Source organism: Antechinus flavipes, chromosome 4 (genome assembly GCF_016432865.1).
Source record: "Antechinus flavipes isolate AdamAnt ecotype Samford, QLD, Australia chromosome 4, AdamAnt_v2, whole genome shotgun sequence".
Taxonomy (NCBI): domain Eukaryota; kingdom Metazoa; phylum Chordata; class Mammalia; order Dasyuromorphia; family Dasyuridae; genus Antechinus; species Antechinus flavipes.
Window position 1 is genome coordinate 205,723,260 of NC_067401.1, and position 24,765 is coordinate 205,748,024.

A 24,765-nucleotide genomic window follows, 5' to 3' on the forward strand; every position below is an offset into this window, starting at 1 on the left:
CCTTTTGGCCCCAACACCACTGGACTATTCCTCTTGTCCCTCAACTACAAGAAGAAGACAGAAACCAGTCCAAAGGGGTTCATTTATTGGGAGGCAGGGGAGTAGAAATATCAGGGTCAGCTCTGGGCAGCAGCAGAAGGTAATTTCACATAACTCTTCATAGGGGGTAGGGGCTTGATCTTTCGGCCAGCCCAACCTCCCTTGCGTTGCCAGAGCCCACTATTGGGTCTCTTGCCCAGCCAGCGGTTCCGTCCAGCCTTTCCGATGACCCGTTTATTGTGATCTACCTTCGACACCCGGCCTACTGTGGCCATACATGTCTCTAGCACCTAAAGAAGAAAGCAAAGGGCAAGAGATACAATGGAGAAAATGGCTGGGAAGAATGCACTGGGAGGAGGACAGCCAAGAGCATAGGCTCAACTTGACAGAAAGAAACCAACAGGGCCAAAAAAAGAAAAAAAACCTCCAACCATCCTCCCCCCATAAAAACATAATAAAAACCAAAAGCCAGAACAAAGAGCAGCACTAATGAATTCAGATTTAGATAAAAGTGAGGCATTGGGAGGGACAAGGAAGACTCATTATAAAGTGAGTGAAGAGAAAAATCTTTCCCCTTCACTCCAAATTTCAATGAGCAAAGACCCAAGGACAACCACAGCTTGTAGGTATGTGGAGGTGTACTAAAATAGGACACATGGAAGCCTTGGAGGATCCCAGGACCCTGAGACATCAGATCCAGGAAAGAGTACATTCATTACCAATTTTTGTGCAGCCTCCCTCCCTTTCCCTTCACATACCTGCATTTGCCTCTTGGAGGGCAACTGGACAATGGCTGTCCCATTGACCTTCCGCAAAAGCACACCACAGGTACCTGTGTAAGAGACAGTCCCAACTCAGATCTTCCCCCAAATACCACATGGCTATAACACACAACCCAGGAATTGACATATGGGGCAACAGCATGGACAGAACATTAACCTGGCAACAGATCATATACTCATGGTATTTCCAAGGAAACTGTTCCCTTTATTCATGCTTCTTGGTTTTTTTCTCCTTCTTGGCTATTAGCCTTGATTATGGAAAATGACTTTCCCATTTTATCCCTTTAGTGGTTTCAGATCCTTCTACCCATCCTTAATTTCATACCTGCAGCTCGGATATACTGGGCACCCCGACCTGGCTCACTCTCCAGGTTGTTGATCAGTGTCCCAATGGGCAGGGCTCCCAGAGGATGTGCATCTCCCTCCCGGGCAGAAACTAAAAGACAGTTTAATTGGAAATCCTTACTATGTACCATATCACCTCACCAGACTACCAGTCAAACCTTTCACCCTCACCCCAGGCTGTGGCTTTCTCTCACCTGCCATGCGGCCAATGTGGTCAGAATTAAGGAGGACATCTCCTACTTGCATGTTTTCAGTGGCAATGATCCAGCGTTTCCTATTGCCCCCGGCCACAAGGGCAATGTCTGCCGACCTGAGTGAAGTGAGATGAAGGATACATAGGCAGGTCATCTAGTCTATCTGTGAAGAAGTCCCATCTCTGGAGACCCTCCCCTTTTCTTAGAAGCACTGTCAACCCTCTGTGTTACTCTAGTGACTCTGAATGTTTCCCTTCAGTTCAGCTGACCCCCTTAAAACCTACACTTCATACTTGCCTACAGGGATCATAGCAGATATCAATGACCCTTTCCTCAAAAGGCCCTGGCTTGTCCTCTTGCTCCGGCCGAAACCGAAGAAAGTCAATCATCCGGTAACACTGTTTGTGGCCTCCACCAATCCCATGCACTCGGATGCGACCTATGGGAAGGGAAAGAAAAAATCTAACACAATTCAGTTTAAGAAAAATTTATACTACTTGTATGGAAAGAGGGCTTGTTCAAAGGGATACAGGGAAAGAATGCCTCAGACTAACAAACTGTGTCATTCCCTTTATCTGGATTACATCTTTTACTTCTTACATGCTAGCTAAAGTCCCGAATTTCTTTTAAGGCCTAGCTCAAAACTTGCCTCCTCCAGAATGTTCTCAACTGTAAGTCAACTATTAATTTCCCTTTCTTCAAGGAACTTACATTTTGCTAGAAGGATATAGTATATACACCCAGAGAAATAAATACAAGATTTGAGTAAGGAAAGAACACTCTCTTCATGGATTCAAGGAAAGCATTTCTAAGAAAGATGGCTTCTGAGCTGAGCCTAAAAGAAAGTAAAGGGTTCTCTGAGACAAGGAAGGCATATATATTTTATGCATGGGAACAGGTGAAAGACTGACAGATTTGATGAGCAAAAAGGCATTTATGAGTTCATGATTTAGACATAGTGATACTAATGAGCAAATTAGAACAAAGGATAGACTACTCAGATCTGTGAAGAAAGAAGGAATTTGTAGCCAATTTAGAATTAAGAGTAATTATGAAATGCAAAATGACTAATTTTGAATATACTAAGTTAAAAAGTTTTTGTACAAATAAAACCAACGCAGGTAAGATTAGAAAGGAAGGAGAAAACTGGGAAATTTTTTTTTTTTTACATACAAAGGCTCTGATAAAGGCCTCATTTCTAAACTATATAGAGAATTGACTCAAATTTATAAGAATACAAGCCATTCTCCAATTGTTAAATGGTCCAGAGGACATGAACAGGCAATTTTTAAATGAAGAAGTTAAAACTATTTCTAGTTTGAAAAAATGCTCTAAATCACTATCGATCAGATTTTCATCTGATTTTTCTTGTACAGCATGATAATTGTGAAAAACGTATATAGAAGAATTATACATTCAAAATATATTGGGATTATTTTCTGTCTAGAGGAAAGGATGGGAAGGAGAAAAAAATTTGGAACACACAGTTTTCAAGAATGAATATTGAAAACCATCTTTTTTGAAAATATTTTGAAAATAAAAAGCTATTTTTAAAAAGGCATTTTGTCTGAAGTTTCAAGTGCATGAAGTGAGTTATATGAAATATGTTTGGAAAGCAAGGTAGAGCTAGTTTGTGAAGAATTTTGAATGCCAAGCTGAGGAAACAATGGTTATTTAGTTGTTTTTCAGTTGTGCCTGAATCTTTGTAACCCTATCTAGAGTTTTCTTGGCAGAGATACTGGAGTGGTTTGCCATTTCCTTCTCTAGCACGATATATGAGGAACTCAGGCAAACAATTATTAAGTGACATGCTTAGGGTCACACAGCTAGTAAGTATCTGAAGTCAGATCTGAATTCAGGAAGATGAGTCTTCTGAACTGGTTGACCTGGTAACTCTAACCCTTATACTACTCAGCTGCCTGACAAAAGGCAATAGGGTATTACTGAAAAAATTTTGAGAAGGGGAATGATGTGGCCAGAACTGTTTTAGGACCATCAGCTGTATTGAGAACTAGAGAGAAGGGAGATCAACTGTGGATGTCTAAGAAGGAGGTGATGAACTCAAGTAGTGATCATGTGAATGGAGATAATGGAACAGATAGACACAAGTGACGGCAGGCTTAATTAAAGAACATTATTTCTTGAAAAGATTTAATAACAAAGGTGAGTGGACAATGACCCTCTGATTATTAACATCAAACAAGGAGATATAAAGAAAGATGTCTGTCACCATCATGGAGATGTAGTCAGTATTGTAGTCAGTGATAAATGGGCCAGTGATGCAATTATGTCTGTTGTGTAACTTCCTCCTTAGATGCTTGTGTTTGCAAATAAGTTTTTGCTGATTATATCAGGCTCTGTAGCATTGCTTCTTGTTGTTGAATCATTTTTCAGTTGTGTCCAACTCTTCGTGACCCCATTTAGGGTTTTCTTGGCAAAGATACTGGAATGGTTTTCTATTTCCTTTTCTAGCTCATTTTATAGCTGAGAAACTAGGACAAACAGGGTTAATTAAATGACTTGTCCAGAGTCACACAGCTTACTAGTATCTGAGGCCAGATTTGAACTCTCAGGTTTTATGATTCAAGGCATGGCACTTTATCCACTGTGGTGCTTATTGGGCTCTTGTAATACTGCAGGGCCTCCTAAATAATACACAATTATTTAAAATAGTTCACTATTACACAGAAAAAAACAGGTAAATAAAACAGGTAGATAAAAAATGTCTATTATCTCTTCATATGCTGCTGGAGAGATAACCCACAGAGCTGCTCCAACAATATTTAAATAATACTTATTTGAAAACTGTTTTCTATATTCTCATTTAATGCTCCTAAAAACATTAGAAGACAGGTGCTCTTATTATCTCCATTTTACAAATGAGGAAACTGAGACTGTGACTGAGACTTCAGTCACTTGCCCAGGCACACAGCTATCCACGTAAATATTTGCAGCTCTTCCTGATTCTAAAGCCAGGGTTCTATCCAACGTATCAGGGCTTCATTTTTTCCACTCATGACTCCTTTCTGCCTGAGAAATATAGATATATAAAACAGATATACAAATCAAACATCATAAAGATATTTATTTCAAAAAGTTCTTTGATATACATATAATTTTCCCATTTATTACAAACAAAAGCAAATTTGCAGACTTAACTAGATGGATATGCTTGCTTACTTTTACATAAATAATTAAATCTTGACAGAATATTTGATACCTTTTATTATGCCATATTTTTTGCAAACCCCACATTCAGTTACTTAACCCCATATGGGAGAGGTCCAGACCCACAGTTTATGCTTTGCACTACATCACTTAGACATTCATCCATATATAACTGGAAAAATTCAATGTTCTCAGAACTAAGTGGAAGAAGAGAATGGGTTGAATCACTTTGGGGAAATTGCAGTGATTTTAATGACCTTAAGTTTCTCCTCTGAAACATCATTTTTTTTAAAACATATTCTTTTAGTGATTCTATATTGTTGCAAGTGACAGAATACTAGTATCTACAAAACTTAAAATTGTAGGTTATCTATAGGTCAACTGAGAAGCAGATGGAAGATATGAGTGTATTACCAACAAAGTTGCAGAAGAGAAGCAACATCTGATCAGGAAGCCTGGAAAGATTTATGATTTGGCCTGTGAAACTCATACTAAAATCAATGAAAAAATCGGTCACTTGAAATATAGAAGATAATAAAGAGCATTTGAAAGTTTTTAAGAAAGATGACTCATGCATATGAAGACATGATAGTACTGTGAAAAACACATTGGAATGGAACAGGATTGTAGGCCAGAATCTATTAAAGTAGACTAGGCTAGCAGAGACAAGCTTGAACTAGGGTAGTTATAATGAATGAAAGAATAAGGGGACAAACATGAGAAGTTCTGTGGGCAGGATCTAGATTACTAATTGGAATGGGGAGTCTAGAAAAGAAAAAATCAAATAGGGAAGTCTGGAGGAGGGATAAGTTTTAGAGACAATACCTGGTTAATCCAGCTTTTCCTGACTAATCACATCTCACTGTGATCACTCATTTACAAGACATTTTCCAGGCACTATGCTAGTTAGTCTGTTATTTTCAATCATGTCTGACTCTCTGTGATCCCATTTGAGATTTTCTTAACAGAGATAATAGAATGATTTGCATTTCCTTCTACAGCTCATTTTACAGATGAGGGAACTGAGGCAAACTGGTTAAATGACTTACTCAGAGTCACACAGCTAGTAAGGAAGGCTAGATTGAACTCTATCCACTGTGCCATTTAGCTATACTCTTTCTTATTTTGCACTTGTTCACAAGTTGCTTTATAATTATTCATTCTTTGGTTACTCATTTCTCTGACTTGGAGGCGACCCAGTTCTCATAAGTTGTACTATCAGAGCATAAACTCTAGGACTGAGGCACAGATGGTATGTCTGTTAGCGGAGGACAAGCCTAAAAAATAAGAGACTCATCACTAAGTAGTAGAGGTAGGGTTGGGAAGTGATGATGATTTTGATTGCTTCTAGCAAGTCTGCATCAGTATAAGTATTGCTGCCCATCCATCTTGACATCTCAGATTACTGAAATAGGATCACAGATTCAGAGCTGAAATGGATGTCAAGGGTTATCTATTCTAAACTCTTTTACTAATGAAGATGTTGAGATTTTTTTTTGTTGTTGTTGAGGCAATTGGGGTTAAGTGACTGGCCCAGGATCACACAGCCTGGAAGTGTTAAGTGTCTGAGATCAGATTTGAACTCAAGTCCTCCTGACTTCAGGGTTGGTGCTCTATCCATTGTACCACCTAGCTGCCCCAGGTGTTGACATCTTAAAATTTATCTGATTTGTCCACAGTCATTTGAACCCAAAGCTGTGGAATCCAAATCCAATATGTTCTCCCCTTCCCCTCCCCCTGGGAAAAACCTCACCATTTCTATATATTGAAGAAATTATATTTAGGGCAGCTAGATGGTACAGTGGATAGAGCACTTTCTCTGAAGTTAGGAGGACCTGAATTCAAATCCAGAATCAGACACTTACTTACCTAGGTGAACCTGGGAAGTCACTTAAACCCCCACTGCTGTTGGGAGGGGAAAAAAAAAAAAAAAGAAGAATCTTCAACTATATAAGCTCCCCAGTGTTCAGAGGCCCTAATAATTTAGATGCTGTTTCATTGTTACACATACTTTTCATACAGGATCTTATTTTAAGGTCACAACAACCACTGTGAAGTAGAAGGGGATATTATTATTCCCATTTTGCTCAGAAGCAGAGAAGAGAGCTTAAATGACCTGCCAAGGTCATTTACTGAATAAACAGCAAAGATTTAGATCTAGGTCTTTTGATGATTCACTCCATGTCATATATAGAAAGCCATGACCCATTATCTAGCACAGCATTCTGTTACACAGTAAGCCTCTATGAGTACACAATGAGTACCTTTCCCAATCCGATATAGGGACCAAGGAAAATGAGCTGATTAGGCTTTAAGGTTTCACTATCATTTCTCTCCCATAATCCTTCTACTATACCTAAGTTTATTCCTACCTGTGTGGTCCCGACCCCCTGACTTCTTCTTCTTCACTGGTGTAATGGTATATTTGGTACGACTCTTCCAGGAAACAGTGTTTGCACTAAGGACTCCAGAGGTCAGGAAAGATCGACAGGCAATAACCATTCCTGCTGAGGAAGGCTGGAAGAAGACATTGCTCATTACCTAGAGACAAAAAGAGAAACTCCATTTACTCAAGGAATCAGAGAATGGCATTTGGTAATAGGTTCCTTTCAGTTCATAGCATATCATTACTTGAAAGACTCCCAAGCCAGTTCTTTAATTTCTAGTATGAACCCAGAATCCTATCCTTTTATACTATGAAGATACTCTATACAGAAAGATATTTGTCTTGAGTATCCCCCAACACACAACTTACCCTTTTCTATTACTTCCTCCCAGACTTGACTTATAACTTTTATCTCCTCCAGGAAATCTGGAGGACCTTCCGTGATTGAATCCATCCTGTCCAGGTCATTCCTATTAGTCTATTATCATACTCAGCAATAAAATAAATACTTTGTTCCTCTGCATTAGTTATTGCTTTTATTGATTTTTTTTTCTATTGTATATAGTAGTGGTGGTTGTTTAGTCATTTCACATCTGAGTCTTTGTGACCCCATTTGTGACCACCAGAGATTTGCCATTTCCTTTGCAGCTCATTTTTTTTTAAACAAATGAGGAACTGAGGCAAATAGGGTTAAGTGACTTGCCCAGAGTCACACTAAGCTAGTAAGTGTCTGAGGCCAGAGTCACAAAGGTGAGTCTTCCAGAGTTCAAGCCTAGCATTCTAACCCCTGCACCACCTCGCTGCCCCATCTACCAAATTATAAAGTTTACAATCGCAGGCCAATGTCTGCAATGAGATGTGTGTCTGATGTTTAAGGTCCAGCCTAGCTAGCTTAGAAAAAAGTCGTTATCATTATGTAATAAGGTTTTGAAGATTTGGGGCCATAGCAAATTATTATCACATACTAAGGTGTGCAGAGGGGATAATTTGTTTCAGTTAAGGATGTGCACATGTTTTGACATTACTTAACAGATTTGAAAGTATATTTTATATTTATGACGTATATTTTGTCCCTATAGTCTCTTCTACTAGACCTAGAGCCATTATAGACTGGGACCTTGGTTATTTGGTTTCATTTTCCTTCATTGTATAAATAAGTGGACTTGGATTTAAACTCGGGCACGCTAATTCTTTGCATTGCAGCACCTGCCAATGTTACATCAAGATGTGACATATAGCCAAGCCTATAACACATGCTGCATGACCAGATACTGTCGTAGTAACTAGATACTAATAATAAAGATGATGATGATCTTTCCTAATTGCCCAGAACTTTCTCGTTAAGTTAGAATAGTACTGTTTGGCTTCAGAAGGCTTTCAACACGTCACTTTGTAAAATCTGCAAAACGCTTTCATATATTATCTCACTTGGCCTTCACAGGACCCCTGTGAGGTGGGTACTCTTATTATTATCCCCATGTTATAAATGAGAAAATTGAGCCGGGCGAGAGGCTAAGCGGTATGTTCCATGTTTCCCAGTTAGTAAATGTCTGAGGCAGAATTAGAACTCAGGCCCCCCGACTCTAGGTTAAACACACTCTCCGCCACTCCACCGACCAGTCATCTGTACCTCAGTGACTGCAAAGCGTGGCAGCTCCTCCTGGCTCTGACAGGCCGGGGTAACAGCTTGTTTCTCAGAATAGGTATGACAAGGGTGGGATTACTAGTCTCATTTTAGCGATAAGGAGACCAAGGCCCAAAGCAGAGAAATGAGTACCGTGGCCAAGGTCACACAGGTGGTTAAGGGCGGGAGCGGGATTTCTACCTCCGGACTCCTGACTCCCCTCCCGGCAGAGCAGGCCGGGCAAGGCCTCTCGAGGGGCACAGCAGGGGCCGAGTTATTTCCCCTACTCCACCTCCCAGGTCACCCCCGCTCCTGCAGGCCTGGGCGGCTGGGCCCAAACGCTGAAAATCCCGCAGGCCGGTTACCTGGGCCGCAGGGTGCGGACCGGCGGTCAGGCTGAGGGAGCCCAAAGCCCGGGACAGCGCCCGCAGGGCCATAACGGGGTCAGCTCTCCACGTCGCTTCCCCACCTCACCGGAGCGCCGTCCGATGACTCAACGCCCCGAGTCCGGTGACGTTAAAAGCAGGCGCCTACGCTAGTACGCGCTGGAGGGATGGGTCTCCAGGTACGCAGAAGCCGACCCCCTGGGGCGTCGCTGGCCACAACCAGTCCCGGAGAGGTTTCCTGCCCGCGTGACCGGAGATAGACTCCGCCCCCGAGAGCCGTCAAAACAATTGCCTTGAGCGCCGGCCATGTTGGATTTAAGGGGGCAGTACCGGCGGGGGAGCGGGCTGACCGACGGACAGACGTGCGTACCAAGGGTGAGTCTCTGGCAAAATTCCCTCTTCTTCCTTCTTCTCACTCCAGTTAAACAGGCCGGGCACCCAATGTCAGCCTGGCACCTCAGGGCAATGGGAGATACCCCCGGAACAGACAGACGGACACACCCTCACCTCCTCTTACGAGGACAGAACTTGAGACTCTCATTTCCTCCTTAAACAGAACTACGGACACATGCACGTCCTCATTCCCTTCTGAGACAGACGGACACATAGATACCCTCGTTCCTTCTTGGACAGACACACAGACATACACACTCTCGCTCCTCTTGGGACATTTCGGCATATACAAAGGTACACATTCTCCCTCCCTTATTGGACAGATTCTTCTTCTGTAGACAGACAGACACACAGACACGTCCACTTCTCTTTTGGACAGATAGACACATGCACATAGAACCTCACTTCTTTCTTGGACAGACAGACTGACACACGCACTTCCTTCCTCCTTGGACAGACAGACAGACACGTCCCTCTTTGAATAAGAACTTCCTTGGAAAAACACCCTCACTGTTTCTTAGGACATACGGACCCACAGTCGCTCCCTTCTTGGACATACAGAGACTATATGTTCACTATAGATATGTCTGTAAATATAACACATCCTCATCTCTTCTTTGATAGATACGGGCCATTATTTTTTCCTGGGACAGAGAGATGCATACGCTCATCCCCAACTAGGACAAATAACTACGTGCACATCTTCATTCCTTCCTAGGGCAGACATACATATAAACATCTTTATCACTTTCAAGGCCTAAGAGCTAGAAAGACATATACACATGATCATTCCCTAGTAGGACAGTTTATCTCCTAATCATTCTCTTTCACCCACTCTCACAGGCATACATCTCTAGGCAGATATCCTTGCCACCCCCAAGACAGATAAACTTGGTCTTTTCTTCCTCTTGAACAGATAGATACATAGTTATCATTCTCTTGGGCAACAGACAGAGAGTTCCCCCTGAGGTGGACAGACACACACACACACATTCTGTCAAGTTAGAAAGTAAAATGTAACTATATGTTATGATATATGTATATTATGTGTAACTTATGTTATTATGTTACATGACAATATGTATTTAACATAAGTACTATAACTATTATAGCTTCCAGGTTAGATAAACAATCCTCCCCCCAACCCAGCCCAGATAGATAAGGGGTTATATGCTTTCTCTTCTCCCCCCCCCCCACTTCTGATACTCAGAAAGTCATACCTACTAGTGAACCTCAGAGACTCAGACCACAATGTCTCAAGGCTTGAGTTTGCAAGTTAATAAGTGTTGCTCACTGGTACTGGGGAATTACTCCTTACTTTTAATTGCCTGAGGTAGAAGTGGGATTACAAAATGGAATGAGAGTGTCTGGCCTAGGCTAAATTCCTTTGCTATTTCCATATAAACCGACCCTTGTACTCTCATACCTCTCTCTAGGCACAAGGATCCTTTTTGACTAATAAACCTGGGGAAACAGAACTTCTCTCTCCCTTAGGTTTCCAGGTAAGCTCTCTTCTTACTCATGCTTAAGTGCAGGACTGACTTAGAGTTTGGGGGGGGAAGTAAGGGAGATGGTTCTTTTGGAGGGTTTGGATGTGCATAAAGCAAAAGAAAGGGCTTTTTTTTTTTTTTCTAGGTGGGGCTCTGTGGCAGGTGCTCTAATACTAGGGGGTGTTAGTATTGGACTCTTGGACTTTGTATAGGGCGTCTCCCAATCTGCTGAGCTGAGTAAGGTTCTTTCTTTCTCATACCTCTTGGTTCTTGGCTCCTGCTTCACCCCTGCAGTACAAGGCTCTGCTCTTGGTTAGGGCAATAGGGCTTGGGACAATGACTGAGCCATGGGGAAGAAGAGGGTAGAGAATAAAAATTGGAGAAAAAAGCAGAAATAACCATGACTGAATGAGGTTGGGATCAAGGAATCTTGAGTAGCTAAGAGAAATAAAGGACTAAACTTTATGAGACAACTGTATCTTTCTCTTGCTGCTGAGATCCTCCAGTCTCTTTTTACACTGTGAGAACTATTACTTCTCTCTTCTCTAGTATAATAATTATCTGTCTTCTTCTCTATTATTCCTTTTATTGACCTTCTTCACTATCATCCTCTCTCAACAACTCCAAATCCTGGTTTTCCCTCTTAAACCCATTATTCTAGCCTCTTCCCTTCCAGTTTGTGTAATGTTTGTATATTTCTTCTGCTCAACACTTTTGTCAATTCTGATGTCCATTATTTCTCTTCCCATATCTCTTCTGCTGAATGTTATTCATCTCCAATCTTACTTTCTACACATTGAGTTTTGATTTCTCTAATATACCATTCTATTCTCTTATTCTCATAGTGATATCTCTTTCCCACAAAACTTAATTATTCTCTTTCTCTTTCCCTCTCCGTCTCCCCCAGTCCAGGTTGGAATCTCCTGACCCAGGATGTCAGGACTGGTGCTGGGACAGCGGGAAGAGCCATCAGTGCACCGGTTGAGCCAAGAGGAGATTCTGGGGAGCACTCGGCTGGTGAGCCAAGGTTTGGAAGCACTGAAAAGCGAGCACCAGGCAGTGTTACAGAGCTTAGCTCATGCTATTCAGTGCCTGCAGCATGAGGGCCACGAAGCTGGACTGGTACATGAGAAGGCTCGGCAGCTTCGCCGTTCCATGGAAAACATTGAGCTGGGACTGGGGGAGGCACAGGTGAGATTGAGGGAACTGAGATATAGGAGGCTGGGATGGAGGATAGGGTAAACATAAGATTTCAAGGGAAGGATGAGTGGGTTTTGGAGCAAAATTCATCACTAAGAACTGGGAGAGAGGGATGGGTTTATTGAAAGAACTAAGAGGTATGTATTTTGGGGAAAGTCAATAAAAAGGGTCCTGTCAATTTAATATTTGTAACATCTCTCTCATATGCCTCTTACTTCTCTCTTGACACTGTGACCACTCTGGCACAGACCTTTAGTACTGCAATGGCTTTGTTGCTGGTTTCCCTGCCACAAATTTCTATCCATTCAAATCATCCTCTGCTCAGTTGTGATTTTCCTAAAACAGGCTTGACTAGGTCACCCTTCTATTTCATAAACTCTAAGTAGTTGCTTTTTACTTTTAAGCTAAATTAACATAATTCTCTGCTGGTTTTAAAGTTCTTCATAATTTGGTCCCTTCCTGCCTTCTCAGTCTTAGTATACTTTTTTGTCTTCTGTTCTGCAATCCAGTGACATTGGCTTTCCCACTACTTCTCAACCATGGCATGCCATCTCCTTACTCCAGGCATTTTCACAGGCTCTCTCTTTTGGCCAGAATTCTCTTCTTCCTCATTTCTGGCTTCTGGTTTCTCAATCTTCAAGTCTCAGTTAAAATCCTCACCTTTTATAGGAAATCCTCGTTATCCCCTCTTAATGCTGGTGTCTTCTCTTTGCTAATTTCCAATTTACTTTGTATATAGCTTGTTTTGTATGTAATCATTTGCATGTTGTTTTCCCATTAGATTGTGAGTCCCTTGAGATCAGAGACTGTCTTTTTGCCATTCTTTAATATCTCTTAAGAATTTAACCCAGTGCCTCCTACATAGTATATGCTTAATAAATATTTATTGACTTAAATAAAAGAGATAAAGAACAGAACAATTGGATGATGTGGGCTAAAATGGATAGGTAAGAGATGAATCAGTAAGAAGGCAGCTAGGTGGTGTTGGGGGATAGACTGAGTGCCAGTCTTAAGAGCCTGGATTTCAATCTGGCCTCAGACACATATTAACTGTGTGGCCCTGAACAAGTCACTTAATCCTGTTTACCTGTTTCCTCCTCTGTAAAATGAGCTGGAGAAGGAAATGGCAAACCACTTCAGTATCTTTGCCAAAATGATTCCAAATGGGGTCACAAAGAGTTGGATACAACTGAAAAATGATTCAACAAAAAGAAGTCCCAGTAAAAGAGGACTCTTTTTGTTTCAGAGATCACTTAGTCCATTCCTTTATTTTAAGATTAGGAAATTAAGACTTAATCTTTGACACACCCATACCATTCCTCCATACCTATACTTGGTGGTTTAATAGGTATATACATTGAAAGATGACAGAGAATTTAGAGGATGTTGAACCCAACCTCTTTCTTTTATAGCGGAGGAATCTGAGACCTCACAAAGGTGAAATGACTTTTCCAAGGTGACATAAGATAGTAAGTTGCAGAATTGGGATTTAAACTCAAGCCTTCTAACTCCCAATCTAACTCCCAATTTGCCACATTGCCACAGGGCCTTTCAGTCCAGTCCTCTCTTTCCAGGTGATGCTAGCTCTGGCAAATCACCTGGGCACAGTGGAGTCAGAGAAGCAGAAGCTTCGGGCCCAGGTGCGGCGATTATGTCAGGAGAACCAATGGCTTAGGGATGAGCTGGCAGGTACTCAGCAGCGCCTGCAGCGCAGTGAACAAGCAGTAGCCCAGTTGGAGGAAGAAAAAAAGCACTTGGAGTTCATGGGGCAGCTTCGGCAGTATGATGAAGACGGACCCCCTGTGGTAAGTAAGGTGAACACAAGGGGGGAACAAAGGCACAGGATTTGGGCAGAGGGTAGGCCAAGAATCAGGTACCAACAGAGATTTATTGAACTCCTACTATGTACTTAGCACTGTGGCTGATAATTATAAGAGTTTGTGTTAATGTAGCTCTTTAAGGACTCTTTTCACAGTAGTCCTGTGAGATTGATAGTGCAGGTATTTGCTCCCATTTTACCAAAGAAAACACTATGGTTAAGTTGATTCACATATAGTCACACAGATAGGATATTCCTGAGCTAGGGTTCAAACCCAGTTACTCCTTATACTTTGCCACTTTGTCAGTGCTTCAAAGATATTATTTCAGGCTATAACTTCACATTATATAATTTCTCATACTTTCAGGGTATAATTTTGTCACTGGAGATGCTCCCTTCACCAACACAAATGATACCTCTTTTAAATCTTATTAGATGTTCTCTAAGAATTGAAGGAACTAAAAAAAAAGTACATCCATTAGCATGCAGCTAAACTTGAGATAAATCTTCAAAATTAGCTGGACTGGTCCTTGGACAAAGACAAACAGTCCATCATAAAGTCTATCTTTCCCATTTTGATAATATCTGCCAGAGCTTGCACTCCACTGTCAGAGTCTTTGGGCCCTGGGAGGTAGGCAGTACAAGGGGGATTGTTCACATTTTTACAAATAAATGAAGCTGAGAGAGGTTAGTTGATTTCCATTACTTAAGTCACAGAACTAGGAAATGTCCATGATAGGACTTAAACCCAAGTACTCTGCTGGGGCACCAAAGTAGAAATTAAAAATTTAAAATAGGGAATAGGGAAGTGCAAAGTTTTGAGAGGAGATAGATCATTTGTGCTGAAGTGAAGATTTTCATAGAGTATTAGTGGAAATTAGATTGAAAAAGTAGTTTGGCATATGATGATCTGATGATCAATTCTGATGGATGTGGCCATCTCCAGCAATGACCTGAACCAAATCAGTTCCAACAGAGCAGTAATGAATTAAACCAGCTACACTCAGTGAAAGAACTCTGGGAGATGACTATGAACCACTACATAGAATTCCCAATCCCTCTATTTTTGTCTGCCTGCATTTTTGATTTCCTTCACAGGCTAATTGTACACTATTTCAAAGTCCTATTCTTTTTGTACAGCAAAATAACTGTTTGGACATGTATACTTATATTGTATTTAATTTATATTTTAACATATTTAACATGTATTGGTCAACCTGCCATCTGGGGGAGGGTATGTGGGGAAGGAGGGGAAAAATTGGAACAAAATGTTTGGCAATTGTCAATGCTGTAAAATTACCCATGCATATAACTTATAAATAAAAAGCTATAATAATCTTTAAAAAAATAGTTTGGGGGTAGTATTTTTTTTTCTTTTGTACTACAGATAGATTTTTCCATATTTTTGGAATTGTAAATTCTCTCCCTCTCTCTACCTTCTCCCCCATTGAGAAGGCAAGCAGTAGATACTCATTATATATGTGAAGTCATGCAAAATCTTTACATATTAGCCATTTTTATGGGGGGAAAAAGGGCAAGAAAAATAAAGTGAAAAATCTGCTCTCAATACTCATCAGTTCTTTCTCTGCAGGACATTTTAATATTCTTCACGAGTCCTTTGTCATGGATCATTGTATTGATCAGAATAGCTAAGTCTTTCACAGTTGATCTTGTTATACAGTATTGCTAATACTATGTATAATGTTGTTCTGGTTCTGCTCTGGTTACTTTGCATCAGTTCATATAAGTCTTTCCAAATTTTTCTGAAACCACAGGAGGCAGTGCTTTAATAAGGCTGATAGTCTTTATGGTGGGAAAAGATCTTGCCTTGAGGGAACAAAGTTAGAAATAAGGAAGAACTTAACAATGAGGATCAGTTTTCACAAGTATCATCGATATCAAATTGCTTGCCTTTTCAAGGAGGGGAGAAGGTAGGAAAAAAAAGAATTTGGAGCTCAAAAAAAATTTTTAAATGATAAAATTTTTTATGTGTGATTAGGAAATATTTAACAAAATAATAACAATTTGTTAAAAAATCAGTGAGAGTCAGCCAGCAAGTTTATCATGAGTATTGATAAGGATTTAGAGCCTGCCTAGATACTTGGGATACGTATTAAAGATCAGACATACTTCCTGCCTTCAGGAAAGATGAGGCAGACACATAATCCACATAAGCACATATGGATCAAAACAACACTATAATTCCCTGCATTGAGTAGGAGTAAGGAGGTAGAGATTGTGTTACAAGAAGAGAAAGAAATGGAGGTTTCTGAAGGAGCAGGTAAGGAGGAGAGGTACATGACATTCTAACATGGGTAGGTGTGAGTCTGAATTTTTAAAAATTCAAGAGACTGCTTTTGTTTAGATTAAATTCTATCCTTCTTGGAATGGTTTTGTATAAGGACCACAAATTAGTGACCTTAAAGGGTCTCCTTTTAGGAGGCAATTATTCCATCGTGTGCTGCTTCAATTCTTCCAGGAGGAGAAAGAAGGCAACTCCAGTAAGGATTCCTTGGATGATCTTTTCCCCAATGAGGAGGAAGAAGAGCCCAGCCATGACTGTAAGTCCATCCCTCAGACTGGAAGATGAATCAAATAGAAAGGAGAGCCTGAGCTCTTTAGCTCCAACTACATTTTATTAGCTAGCCCACTTCTAGTACCACTCTATTTCCTCATTCTTACCCTGATTTTGGCATAGCAGGATATAGAAGTAAGACAAGAACTGAGGAGAACTCTATTCTCTTGGGATTCAAACTCCTCAGTCAGTTTAAGTAGATATATAGGATTAAGGGATAATAGAAATGAGAAGCTGGCATGGAGTATTAAGGAATTGGGATGAGAAGAAGTGTAGAAACTTTAAAAGGCAGGGTAGGAGGTAAGAACTGAGAATGGACTAAGGGTAGAGACCACTGATGGAAGGAAAAGCCAAGAGCTTGGAAGCAGTGGGGAAAGGGATGATTCTTGGGTGAGTAGAATAGTCCTTTGTGGGCACAGTGCCATCTTCTGAGACACTGGTGCTGTCCTAGTGCCCAAGGGCACTTCAGCTGCTCAGCACGGGGGTTATGAGATCCCAGCGCGACTGCGGACCCTGCACAACCTGGTGATCCAGTATGCAGCTCAGGGCCGCTATGAGGTAGCAGTGCCACTCTGCAAACAGGCCCTAGAAGACCTGGAGCGCACCTCAGGCAGAGGCCACCCTGATGTTGCCACCATGCTCAACATCCTTGCTTTGGTCTATCGGTAAGGCTTCCCCTCCTCTGCTCCACTTCCTTTTTCTAGTCAGTGTACTTGTCTCTCTCTCTATTCTACTTGAGGCCCTGTTCTCCATTCCTCAAGTTCCCTTAGGTCTTCCTTATTGCTACCAAAAACAAGAACAATAAACCTTTTTTTATTACTATGTACTGTGTACATAGGTGGTTGGTAATATTCTTCACGAGTTCTTTGTCATAGATCATTGTATTGCTCAGAATAGCTAAGTCTTTCACAGTTGATCTTATAACAGTATTGCTGATACTATGTACAATGTTCTCCTAGTTCTGCTCACTTTACTTTGTATCAGTTCTTATAAGTCTTCCCAAATTTTTGTGAAACCATGGGAGGTGATAGAATGGTCCCCAGATCCTCTTATTTTCCTATTCTTTTCTCCAGCTTCTATCCCTTTAATTCCTATATTTTGTGCTTTCTGATTTGTTCCATTTTTCATAAGACTCCTACATTTAAGCTATCTGTTCCTTATACATCAGAGTCACTGTCTCTTCTCCTTGGCCTTCTATTCTCTCCTCAGGGGAAAGACCTGTCTTGTTCCATATACAGATTCTGTGGTGTCAGTGAGTCCTTCCCAATGGTATTCACACCAGGCTTTCTGTCCTCATAGAAGGAAAAACTTTTCTAGCTGTCCCCTATACTCAAAGAGAGGAGGGCTAGATATGAATAAGGTGTGAATGATGGGGATGACCTGGGCAATCTAGAGGGAGATGGGAAAAAATAGATACATGATAATCTATCCCCATAAACTCTGGGGTCCTGTCCCCCTACAGGGACCAGAACAAATATAAGGAAGCAGCCCACTTGCTGAATGACGCCCTGAGCATCCGTGAGAGCACCCTGGGCCGGGACCACCCAGCGGTCAGCATTCCTTCCTCTTCCTCCCCTCCCCTATCTTAACATGTCTATTTTTCTTTTACCCCTCTCATGGGAGGGTGGGCTTAGAGTAGCTACTCTTTAAATCCTATCTAGCTATTTCCTCAGTAGAGCCCATTTGCTGGAAAGAAAGATGAAGGGAGTGAGGCATTTGGGGAATGGCAGTTTCCATGTCCCTAAGTAAGGGCAGCCCTGTCCCCTTGGAGTGATGGGTGCTTCGAGTTGCCTTTTCAGGGTTGGCTTTTGACAAAAATAGAGTTTTCTCCACAGGTGGCTGCCACTCTCAACAATTTGGCTGTGCTCTATGGGAAGAGGGGCAAGTATAAAGAAGCAGAACCATTGTGTCAGCGAGCTCTGGAGATCCGAGAAAAGGTGTTCCCTTCCTTCTAAATCTGAGATTCTTTCTCTTCAACTCTCCTTCTGTTTCCTCCATTCTACTTGAGTCTTAGCCTTTTTTTTGCTGTTTTCTTGACTCATTTCCCATTTAACCAATGATCTGCATTCAATTCCTCTTTCTCTTTCTTTGCCAGGTTTTGGGCACTGACCATCCAGATGTGGCAAAGCAGCTGAACAACCTGGCCCTCCTGTGTCAGAATCAGGGCAAATATGAGGCAGTAGAGCGATACTACGGCCGGGCCCTAGCCATCTATGAGGGCCAACTAGGGCCAGACAACCCAAATGTGGCTCGCACCAAGAACAATCTGGTAAGAGGAAGAAAAAAAAGAAGAGCCCTCCCAAGAGAACCAGAACACTGAGAATCATCCTTTGTCCACCTGATCATTCCCCTACTTGAGACATTGTTTGATGGGAAGAACTGGGATAACAGTAATAGTAGTCATGAAGATGATAGCTAACATTTGTATGACACTCTAATGTTTACACAGCACTTTACATTTTTAGGGTCATGACCTGATAAATACCTACTTATATAGTGCTTCCACTCTTTTAGTTCGATACCCCAGGACTCTGGGGAGTGGGTGAGAACTGCTCCAGAATGCATAATTGGCTAATTGTTTTGGCTTTGAGGTTGGGGATGCTGGAAGGTTAATGCTAAACTAGGGAAATGGCAGAATTAGGAAGACTAGGTTGAGTGGGGGGGGGGGGAGGCGGGGAACAGGAAGGGAGGGTAAGAAAATGGAGATTAAGAGAGGGGCAGAGTAGTTATTCTATAACCCTTCTGAGAGAAACCTTATTTCTCTCTCGACCCTGTGTTCTTCTCATTTCATAATATCTCATCTGTCCTTTTTGCCTCCTGCCCCAGGCCTCCTGCTATCTGAAACAGGGAAAATATGCAGAAGCCGAGACTCTGTACAAGGAGATTCTAACCCGGGCCCATGTGCAGGAGTTTGGGTCTGTGGATGGTGGGTGTGTGGGATTTGGGGGTGGCCAAAGGGAAGAAGAACATGACTTAAAGCTAGAGTGGCTCCCAGGGGTGATGTAGACCTTAATGCCCAGGAGCAGTATAGTCTGCCCTTGAAACCTGATTCCCTCAGACTCAGAATGTCCTTCTAAATTTTCTGTTTCCTGTCCTATATGTTACCCCCTTCCCAGATGACCACAAGCCCATATGGATGCATGCAGAGGAGCGGGAGGAAATGAGCAAAGTGAGTCTGGGAATACAGACCCTGGGATGGTTCTGTCCTTACTTCTCTTTTATTCTTTACTATCCCACTTACCCAACCTCCTTCCCCCATCTCTTTTAGCTCCCTCTGTTGGCTTAGGGCACTTTCCTCAGCCCAACTTCTGACCCTAAGAATGGTTTAGCACCATCCTTCTTCTCACCTCATAAACTTCTTTATCTCTCATGTTTCTTCCATTCCCTTTTGCAGAACCGGCACCGGGATGGTATACCTTATGCTGAATATGGAGGCTGGTATAAGGCATGCAAAGTCAGCAGGTAAGGGGGATGCTTGAGACCCAGCTGGGATAGCTGAAGAATAGGATGGGCTATTTTCTTTGGCCTCAGGTGTCTGCATTCCAGATTTCTACCTCTCCTGCTGTGTCTCCTTTCTTCTTTCTGATATCATCTTTATAACCCACCTTCCCTTTCCTGGCCTCCCCACCTATAGCCCTACAGTCAACACTACCCTGAGGAACTTGGGAGCTTTGTACCGACGTCAGGGGAAGCTAGAGGCCGCTGAGACTCTGGAAGAATGTGCCTTGCGCTCCCGAAAACAGGTAGGAAATTTGTGAAGGGAGGAAGTGAGGGGAGAGTAGCTTGGAATTCCTCTTTGGTTCAGTGCAAATAGGAGGAGAAGGGAACAACTTTTTAAAAGGAGGCTAGAATCAGAAAGGACCTAGAGCCCATGGGGAGTAGAATCAGGAAGACCTGAGTTGAAATCCAGCCTTGATACCTACTAGCTGTGTCACTTTGGACAAGTAACTCAGCTTCAGTATCCTCATCTGTTAAATGGGATTGTGTACTTCATCTAGTAGTGGATGCCATATAACTGCTTGTTTCCTTCCCTTTCCCTCCCTCCCCCACCAAGGGTCCAGACCCAAGGAACACTTTGTTAGAAGGGAAAAAGAAGAAAAAAAAATCTGGGAAAATGATCTAAGCCATAGAGTCCCATTGGGGTGATGGTTGTAAGTGGATGGTTTGTGGCTGGGGGCTTGGAGAAACACCTTAAGGAATCTATGCATCTGGAAGTCCTGACCTCTCTTCCCTTCCCTTTCTTTTCCTGCCAGGGTACAGATCCCATCAGCCAGACTAAGGTAGTGGAGCTGCTTGGGGAGGCCCAGGAAAACCCTGCAGCCAGTGTTAAATTTGAAGGGGGTGAGGAAGCATCAGTGGCTGTAGAGTGGTCAGGGGTGAGTGATTTTTTTTCCCCTTTTTCCCCATATCCTACTTCTACTGCTCTTGGAAGTGTCATGGTAGAACTGTTGGGCACAACGTTGGTCCTGAAATTATCTCTTTTCCCATTCTATTCCACTTTGGCATTTTCTCTGTTCATCCCACATTCTCATCCGAGTAACAGAATCTTTCTTCTCCAGAGAGGAAAGAACCTGAGCCAAGCCTATCCTTTCATAGGGTACAAGGAACATAGAACTGTGGGTGGAACTGGGTGGGACAGGCTAGGGTCTGCTGAATCTTCCTCTCAGTTGCCCTTTCTGTCCTTCCCTTTCCAGGATGGTAGTGGGACTTTGCAGAGGAGTGGTTCTCTAGGCAAAATCCGAGATGTGTTTCGACGAAGCAGCGAACTGCTAGTAAGAAAGCTGCAGGGAAATGAGCACCGACCTTCCAGGTACACACTGGAGCAGGAGGACAGCTAACTGTGCAAACAAGGCCTTTCCCAAGTTCCTCCCCACCCCCATTCCTTATGGCCATGGCTCCCTGAAAAAAAGTAAATATTGAAGAAGTACATGAGAAGGAAGGAGACCTGTTGGCTGGCTGGGGAGGAAAGTTCCAGGTAGAGGTGGGTGGCACAAGGGCAAGAAAAGAGAACCCAGTGGAAGGAAAGGAACAAAGTAAGTTAAAAGAAAATGAGTGATCAAGGCCCACTGCAAATGGCAGGGGATCCTGGAACCCTGAGGGATAGAGCAGGCAGACCTAGGGAGAATTAGGTTAAGGAGCTCTTTCTTTTTTTCCCTTACAGCAGCAACATGAAGCGGGCAGCCTCCTTAAACCATCTAAATCAGCCCAGTCAACAGTCCCTTCAGGTGAGGGGGATACCTTGGTGGGAGGTAGAAAGGGGAGCAGGTAGAGAGGAATTAAGTAGGGACTGACGGTGGGATTCTAAATTAGAGAGACTGGGGGTGACTAGGAGGGGAGTAAGGAATAGGACTATCTGAGATCATTTAAATAAGAGTCATTGGGGAGGAGGAGAGAGAAGGCCAAGCAGGCTTATTCCTAGGGGTTATTCAAAGGGCATATTTGAGATGAAAGGTAGAGAACAAAGAAGTGTGGGGAAATGGACTAGGGTATGGGGTGGGGGAGAAACAAATAGTCTTTAAAAAGGTAGTGTTAATTCAAGGGCAAGTTATTACTTTAGTGGGGAACTAACCTTCCACAGCAACGAATGATTCAGAAACATGGTTTAGTAGAAAAAAACCAGTAGATTTAGTAGATTTAGTAGATTTAGGTCTGACTACCTGGGTTTGAATCCCAGCCTCTGCTCCTTGTTACCTATGTGACTGTGAGCAGATTTAGACTCATGTTTTCCAAGTCCCTGAGGTCTGTGATGTACAAGTAATATGCCAGTTATTTTCTCCACATGAATAGGACTTGTAGAAAATCCTAGTGGTGTGCTTTTAATGAAAGATTAAAAAAACCCTTCCCAAACAATCCCTTCTAATCTTTAATCTTAGAGGATGTAAAATATATCTTAGGGATTAGGAGAGAAAAGCGAAGCCTTGGACATGAGATGGGGTACAAGAGCCCCCTTTGGAAGGAGAAATGGACAGGGAGTAGGAATTTGGAAGGATGGCCTGAACTGAGGAAGTGTGATGATCTCTTTCAGGGCTCACGAGGCCTCAGTGCTAGCACTATGAACCTCTCTTCAAGCAGCTGACATCTGATTTCCTAGGATTTTCCCTACTGTGATTCCACAAACACACTGCATTCTCTGTGGCTCCTGCCTCTACCATGTCCTAAGGAAAAGACTGCCAGACCTTGGTTGACCAGTGGGGATGAACACTTGTAAACTACTGAGTTCTACCCATTTGGGCTTTGGTTTCACCCTCAGGAAGACCTTGTTGGGCTCCCTTGTACTCCTCTGCTGTCTGCTAGAGTAGTGCTAAGTCCTCCACAGACCGGGCTAGGAAGCAGGTATGCCACAGGAATGGGGGGCTGAGGCCTGCTATCATCGTTTTAGTATGAAGGGTCTTTGGACTGGCCAAATTCCTATATCTTGGCCTCTCTTTTCTACTCTCTTTTGACTCCTTTTCTTCTGGTCCAAATATTTCACTTTTCTTAAATAAAATAATCAGGATATGAGTCTTCCACATTTGTCTTGAGGGAATAGGGTAGGACTCAAGGTAAATACTGAAAACCAATGGAAAAGGGAGAGGAGATTATCATGGACTTGGAAAGAGGGTGGTATAAATGGCTAGAGTGTTGGCCTAAGAATTGGGAATATCTGAGTTTTAATTGTGCCTCAAACACTTACTGGCTATGACTTTGGGCAGGTCATTTGACCTCTGAGCCTCAGTTTCCTTGTTTATAAAATTGGGAGTAGTAACAGCACCTGCTGGCTTGTTGTGAGAGTCAAAGGGAATAACATGTTAAGCACTTTGAAAACTTTGAAGCTCTGTATAAAATGCTAGCTATTGTTCTTGGTATCTGTCTTTTTCTTATCCAATTTATTTTGTGAGGCCTTCGAGGGTACCAATAAAGGGTTTGTGGGGTATTGAAACTCATATCCTTTAAGATTGATCTTGAGGACATAGGAAGCTTATTAGCAAGACTTGATAGTCAAAGATTTATCAGGAAGAGCTCTGTAAAAAGTAGTAGTAGTAATGAAAGTTGGCTCTCCCATGTGGTGACCATGTGGGTCCCTAGAGTTCTCTTGCTGAGACAGAGGGAGAACTGTTCACCCAGAGTCCTGGGATTCTGGAAACCCTCCCCCCACCATCTCTCAGTTTAAGGCTGGGCGGAAGTGAAGGCTAAGCTGGAGCCTTGCAGTCCCAGTCCCTCTCTCCACCCCAAAACCCCCCTTCCCAGCCTACTGGAAAAGAAGACACTATGATCTCTCACAGCACATCCTGAAGGAGTGAACAGCAGCTGGAGCCTATCTTTTGGAGTCTGTCTTTTGCTCACCCTCCTCCTACACCCCTTGCAGTTCTTACAACAAAGGAAGAATGTGTGTGGGGAGGGTAGGGGGCCACTGAGAGATTTGGAAAAAGGCCTGAGCCAGACAGACCCACCTCCAGAGACCCAACCAGGCTTCCTTAGTCACGGAGACTTCTGCAGCTCACATTGTCCAGTCATGGACTTGGGACTGAAGTTGCCTGACTAATAAGGTTCTACTTACTGCATTCCTGGGGCCAGCCTTTTCTAGCTTTAGGTTCAGATTGATGCTGGGTCAGAGCCAGACCACAGCTTCCCTGTAGAGCCTTCTCCAGTTGGCAGCCATGTCCTGGGGGATTCATATTAGCTTCAAGACACCAAGGAAACTGTGGTTCTAAAACTGACCTAGGATTTAAGGTTCCTTGGGGGAAGGGGACTGTTCCTTGCACTAAATGACTTAAATAACCCAATCTCTTTTTGAGATTTTTTTTCTCCAGATCCCCGTTTGTATAGTTTTTGAAGGTAGCCCCACACCTAATCCATGTAACAATACACAATTCCTAGGGTTTTCTCTGGCCAGTTCTCAGAAATAATGCCCCTCATTTTCGTCACCCCACCATCTCTTCCCCAAATGCTCCCTATCCTACCCCTTTCTCCTCACACTAGCCCCTGTTCTCCCTACCTCACTTCCTCATACAGTTGCATCTCACCACCTCTTTCCTCCTATTCCCCAAGGTCTCTTTCGAATTCTTCCTCCCTTTCCTTTCCTATAATGTCCCCTATTTCCTCACACCATCCTACTTGCTTTCATTTCCCACATCACCTTCAACTTCTCCCTACTCCCCATTATCCGTGTTTCCTATCCTCTCTCCTCTTTTTTTCTCCCCTCCCGTCTTTTCTATACCTTTTCCATTTTCCTCCCTTCCCCTTCCATTACCCTTCATCTCTATCAGATCTCCCCCGGATCCTGCCCAATTTATGAAATCCTGAGGCTGAGGCCGAGGAGGTTCTAAGGGAGCCAGGCTCCGCAATTCGACTAAGATGAGGGATGCCAGGCCGACACCGAGCGGG

General features: G+C 42.6%; 2 protein-coding genes across 3 annotated transcripts; one reads left to right on the forward strand and one right to left on the reverse strand.

The window, feature by feature from the left end:
* Nucleotides 1-63: 63 nt before the first annotated feature.
* MRPL2 (mitochondrial ribosomal protein L2) lies at nucleotides 64-9,039 on the reverse strand. The gene is made up of 7 exons (XM_051996994.1): nucleotides 8,904-9,039; nucleotides 6,901-7,069; nucleotides 1,658-1,799; nucleotides 1,361-1,476; nucleotides 1,147-1,257; nucleotides 798-871; nucleotides 64-329 (listed from the first exon to the last, which is right to left on the reverse strand). The coding sequence occupies exons 1-7, from the start codon at nucleotides 8,973-8,975 to the stop codon at nucleotides 117-119; spliced, it is 897 nt and encodes a 298-aa protein (XP_051852954.1). The 5' UTR covers nucleotides 8,976-9,039; the 3' UTR covers nucleotides 64-116.
* A 157-nt stretch (nucleotides 9,040-9,196) lies between these two features.
* KLC4 (kinesin light chain 4) lies at nucleotides 9,197-23,244 on the forward strand. Of its 2 annotated transcripts, none has more exons than XM_051996992.1 (17): nucleotides 9,197-9,299; nucleotides 10,754-10,819; nucleotides 11,715-11,998; nucleotides 13,582-13,812; nucleotides 16,306-16,387; nucleotides 16,853-17,066; nucleotides 17,864-17,951; nucleotides 18,237-18,338; nucleotides 18,497-18,670; nucleotides 19,228-19,327; nucleotides 19,518-19,570; nucleotides 19,796-19,863; nucleotides 20,036-20,144; nucleotides 20,655-20,777; nucleotides 21,096-21,211; nucleotides 21,563-21,626; nucleotides 22,427-23,244. In XM_051996992.1, exons 3-17 carry the CDS (start codon nucleotides 11,741-11,743, stop codon nucleotides 22,475-22,477), a joined length of 1,833 nt encoding a protein of 610 aa, XP_051852952.1. In that variant the 5' UTR covers nucleotides 9,197-9,299; nucleotides 10,754-10,819; nucleotides 11,715-11,740; the 3' UTR covers nucleotides 22,478-23,244. The 2 variants fall into 2 exon arrangements, with proteins under 2 accessions (XP_051852952.1, XP_051852953.1); XM_051996993.1 differs by having other exon boundaries at nucleotides 11,720-11,998.
* The last annotated feature ends 1,521 nt before the right edge of the window (nucleotides 23,245-24,765 follow it).

What these genes read in the sequence shown, in the direction of transcription:
- MRPL2 (XM_051996994.1), bottom strand. Translation starts at nt 8,975, where the DNA reads ATGGCCCTGCGGGCGCTGTCCCGGGCTTTGGGCTCCCTCAGCCTGACC. An exon ending in CCACATTGGCCGCATGGCAG is followed by an intron (nt 1,258 to 1,360) that starts GTGAGAGAAAGC and finishes ACTGTCTTTTAG; the next exon opens with TTTCTGCCCGGGAGGGAGAT. An exon ending in CCTCCAAGAGGCAAATGCAG is followed by an intron (nt 330 to 797) that starts GTATGTGAAGGG and finishes TTTCTTCTTTAG; the next exon opens with GTGCTAGAGACATGTATGGC.
- KLC4 (XM_051996992.1), top strand. Translation starts at nt 11,741, where the DNA reads ATGTCAGGACTGGTGCTGGGACAGCGGGAAGAGCCATCAGTGCACCGG. An exon ending in GGAGTTTGGGTCTGTGGATG is followed by an intron (nt 19,328 to 19,517) that starts GTGGGTGTGTGG and finishes CCCCCTTCCCAG; the next exon opens with ATGACCACAAGCCCATATGG. An exon ending in TGGCTGTAGAGTGGTCAGGG is followed by an intron (nt 20,778 to 21,095) that starts GTGAGTGATTTT and finishes TTCCCTTTCCAG; the next exon opens with GATGGTAGTGGGACTTTGCA.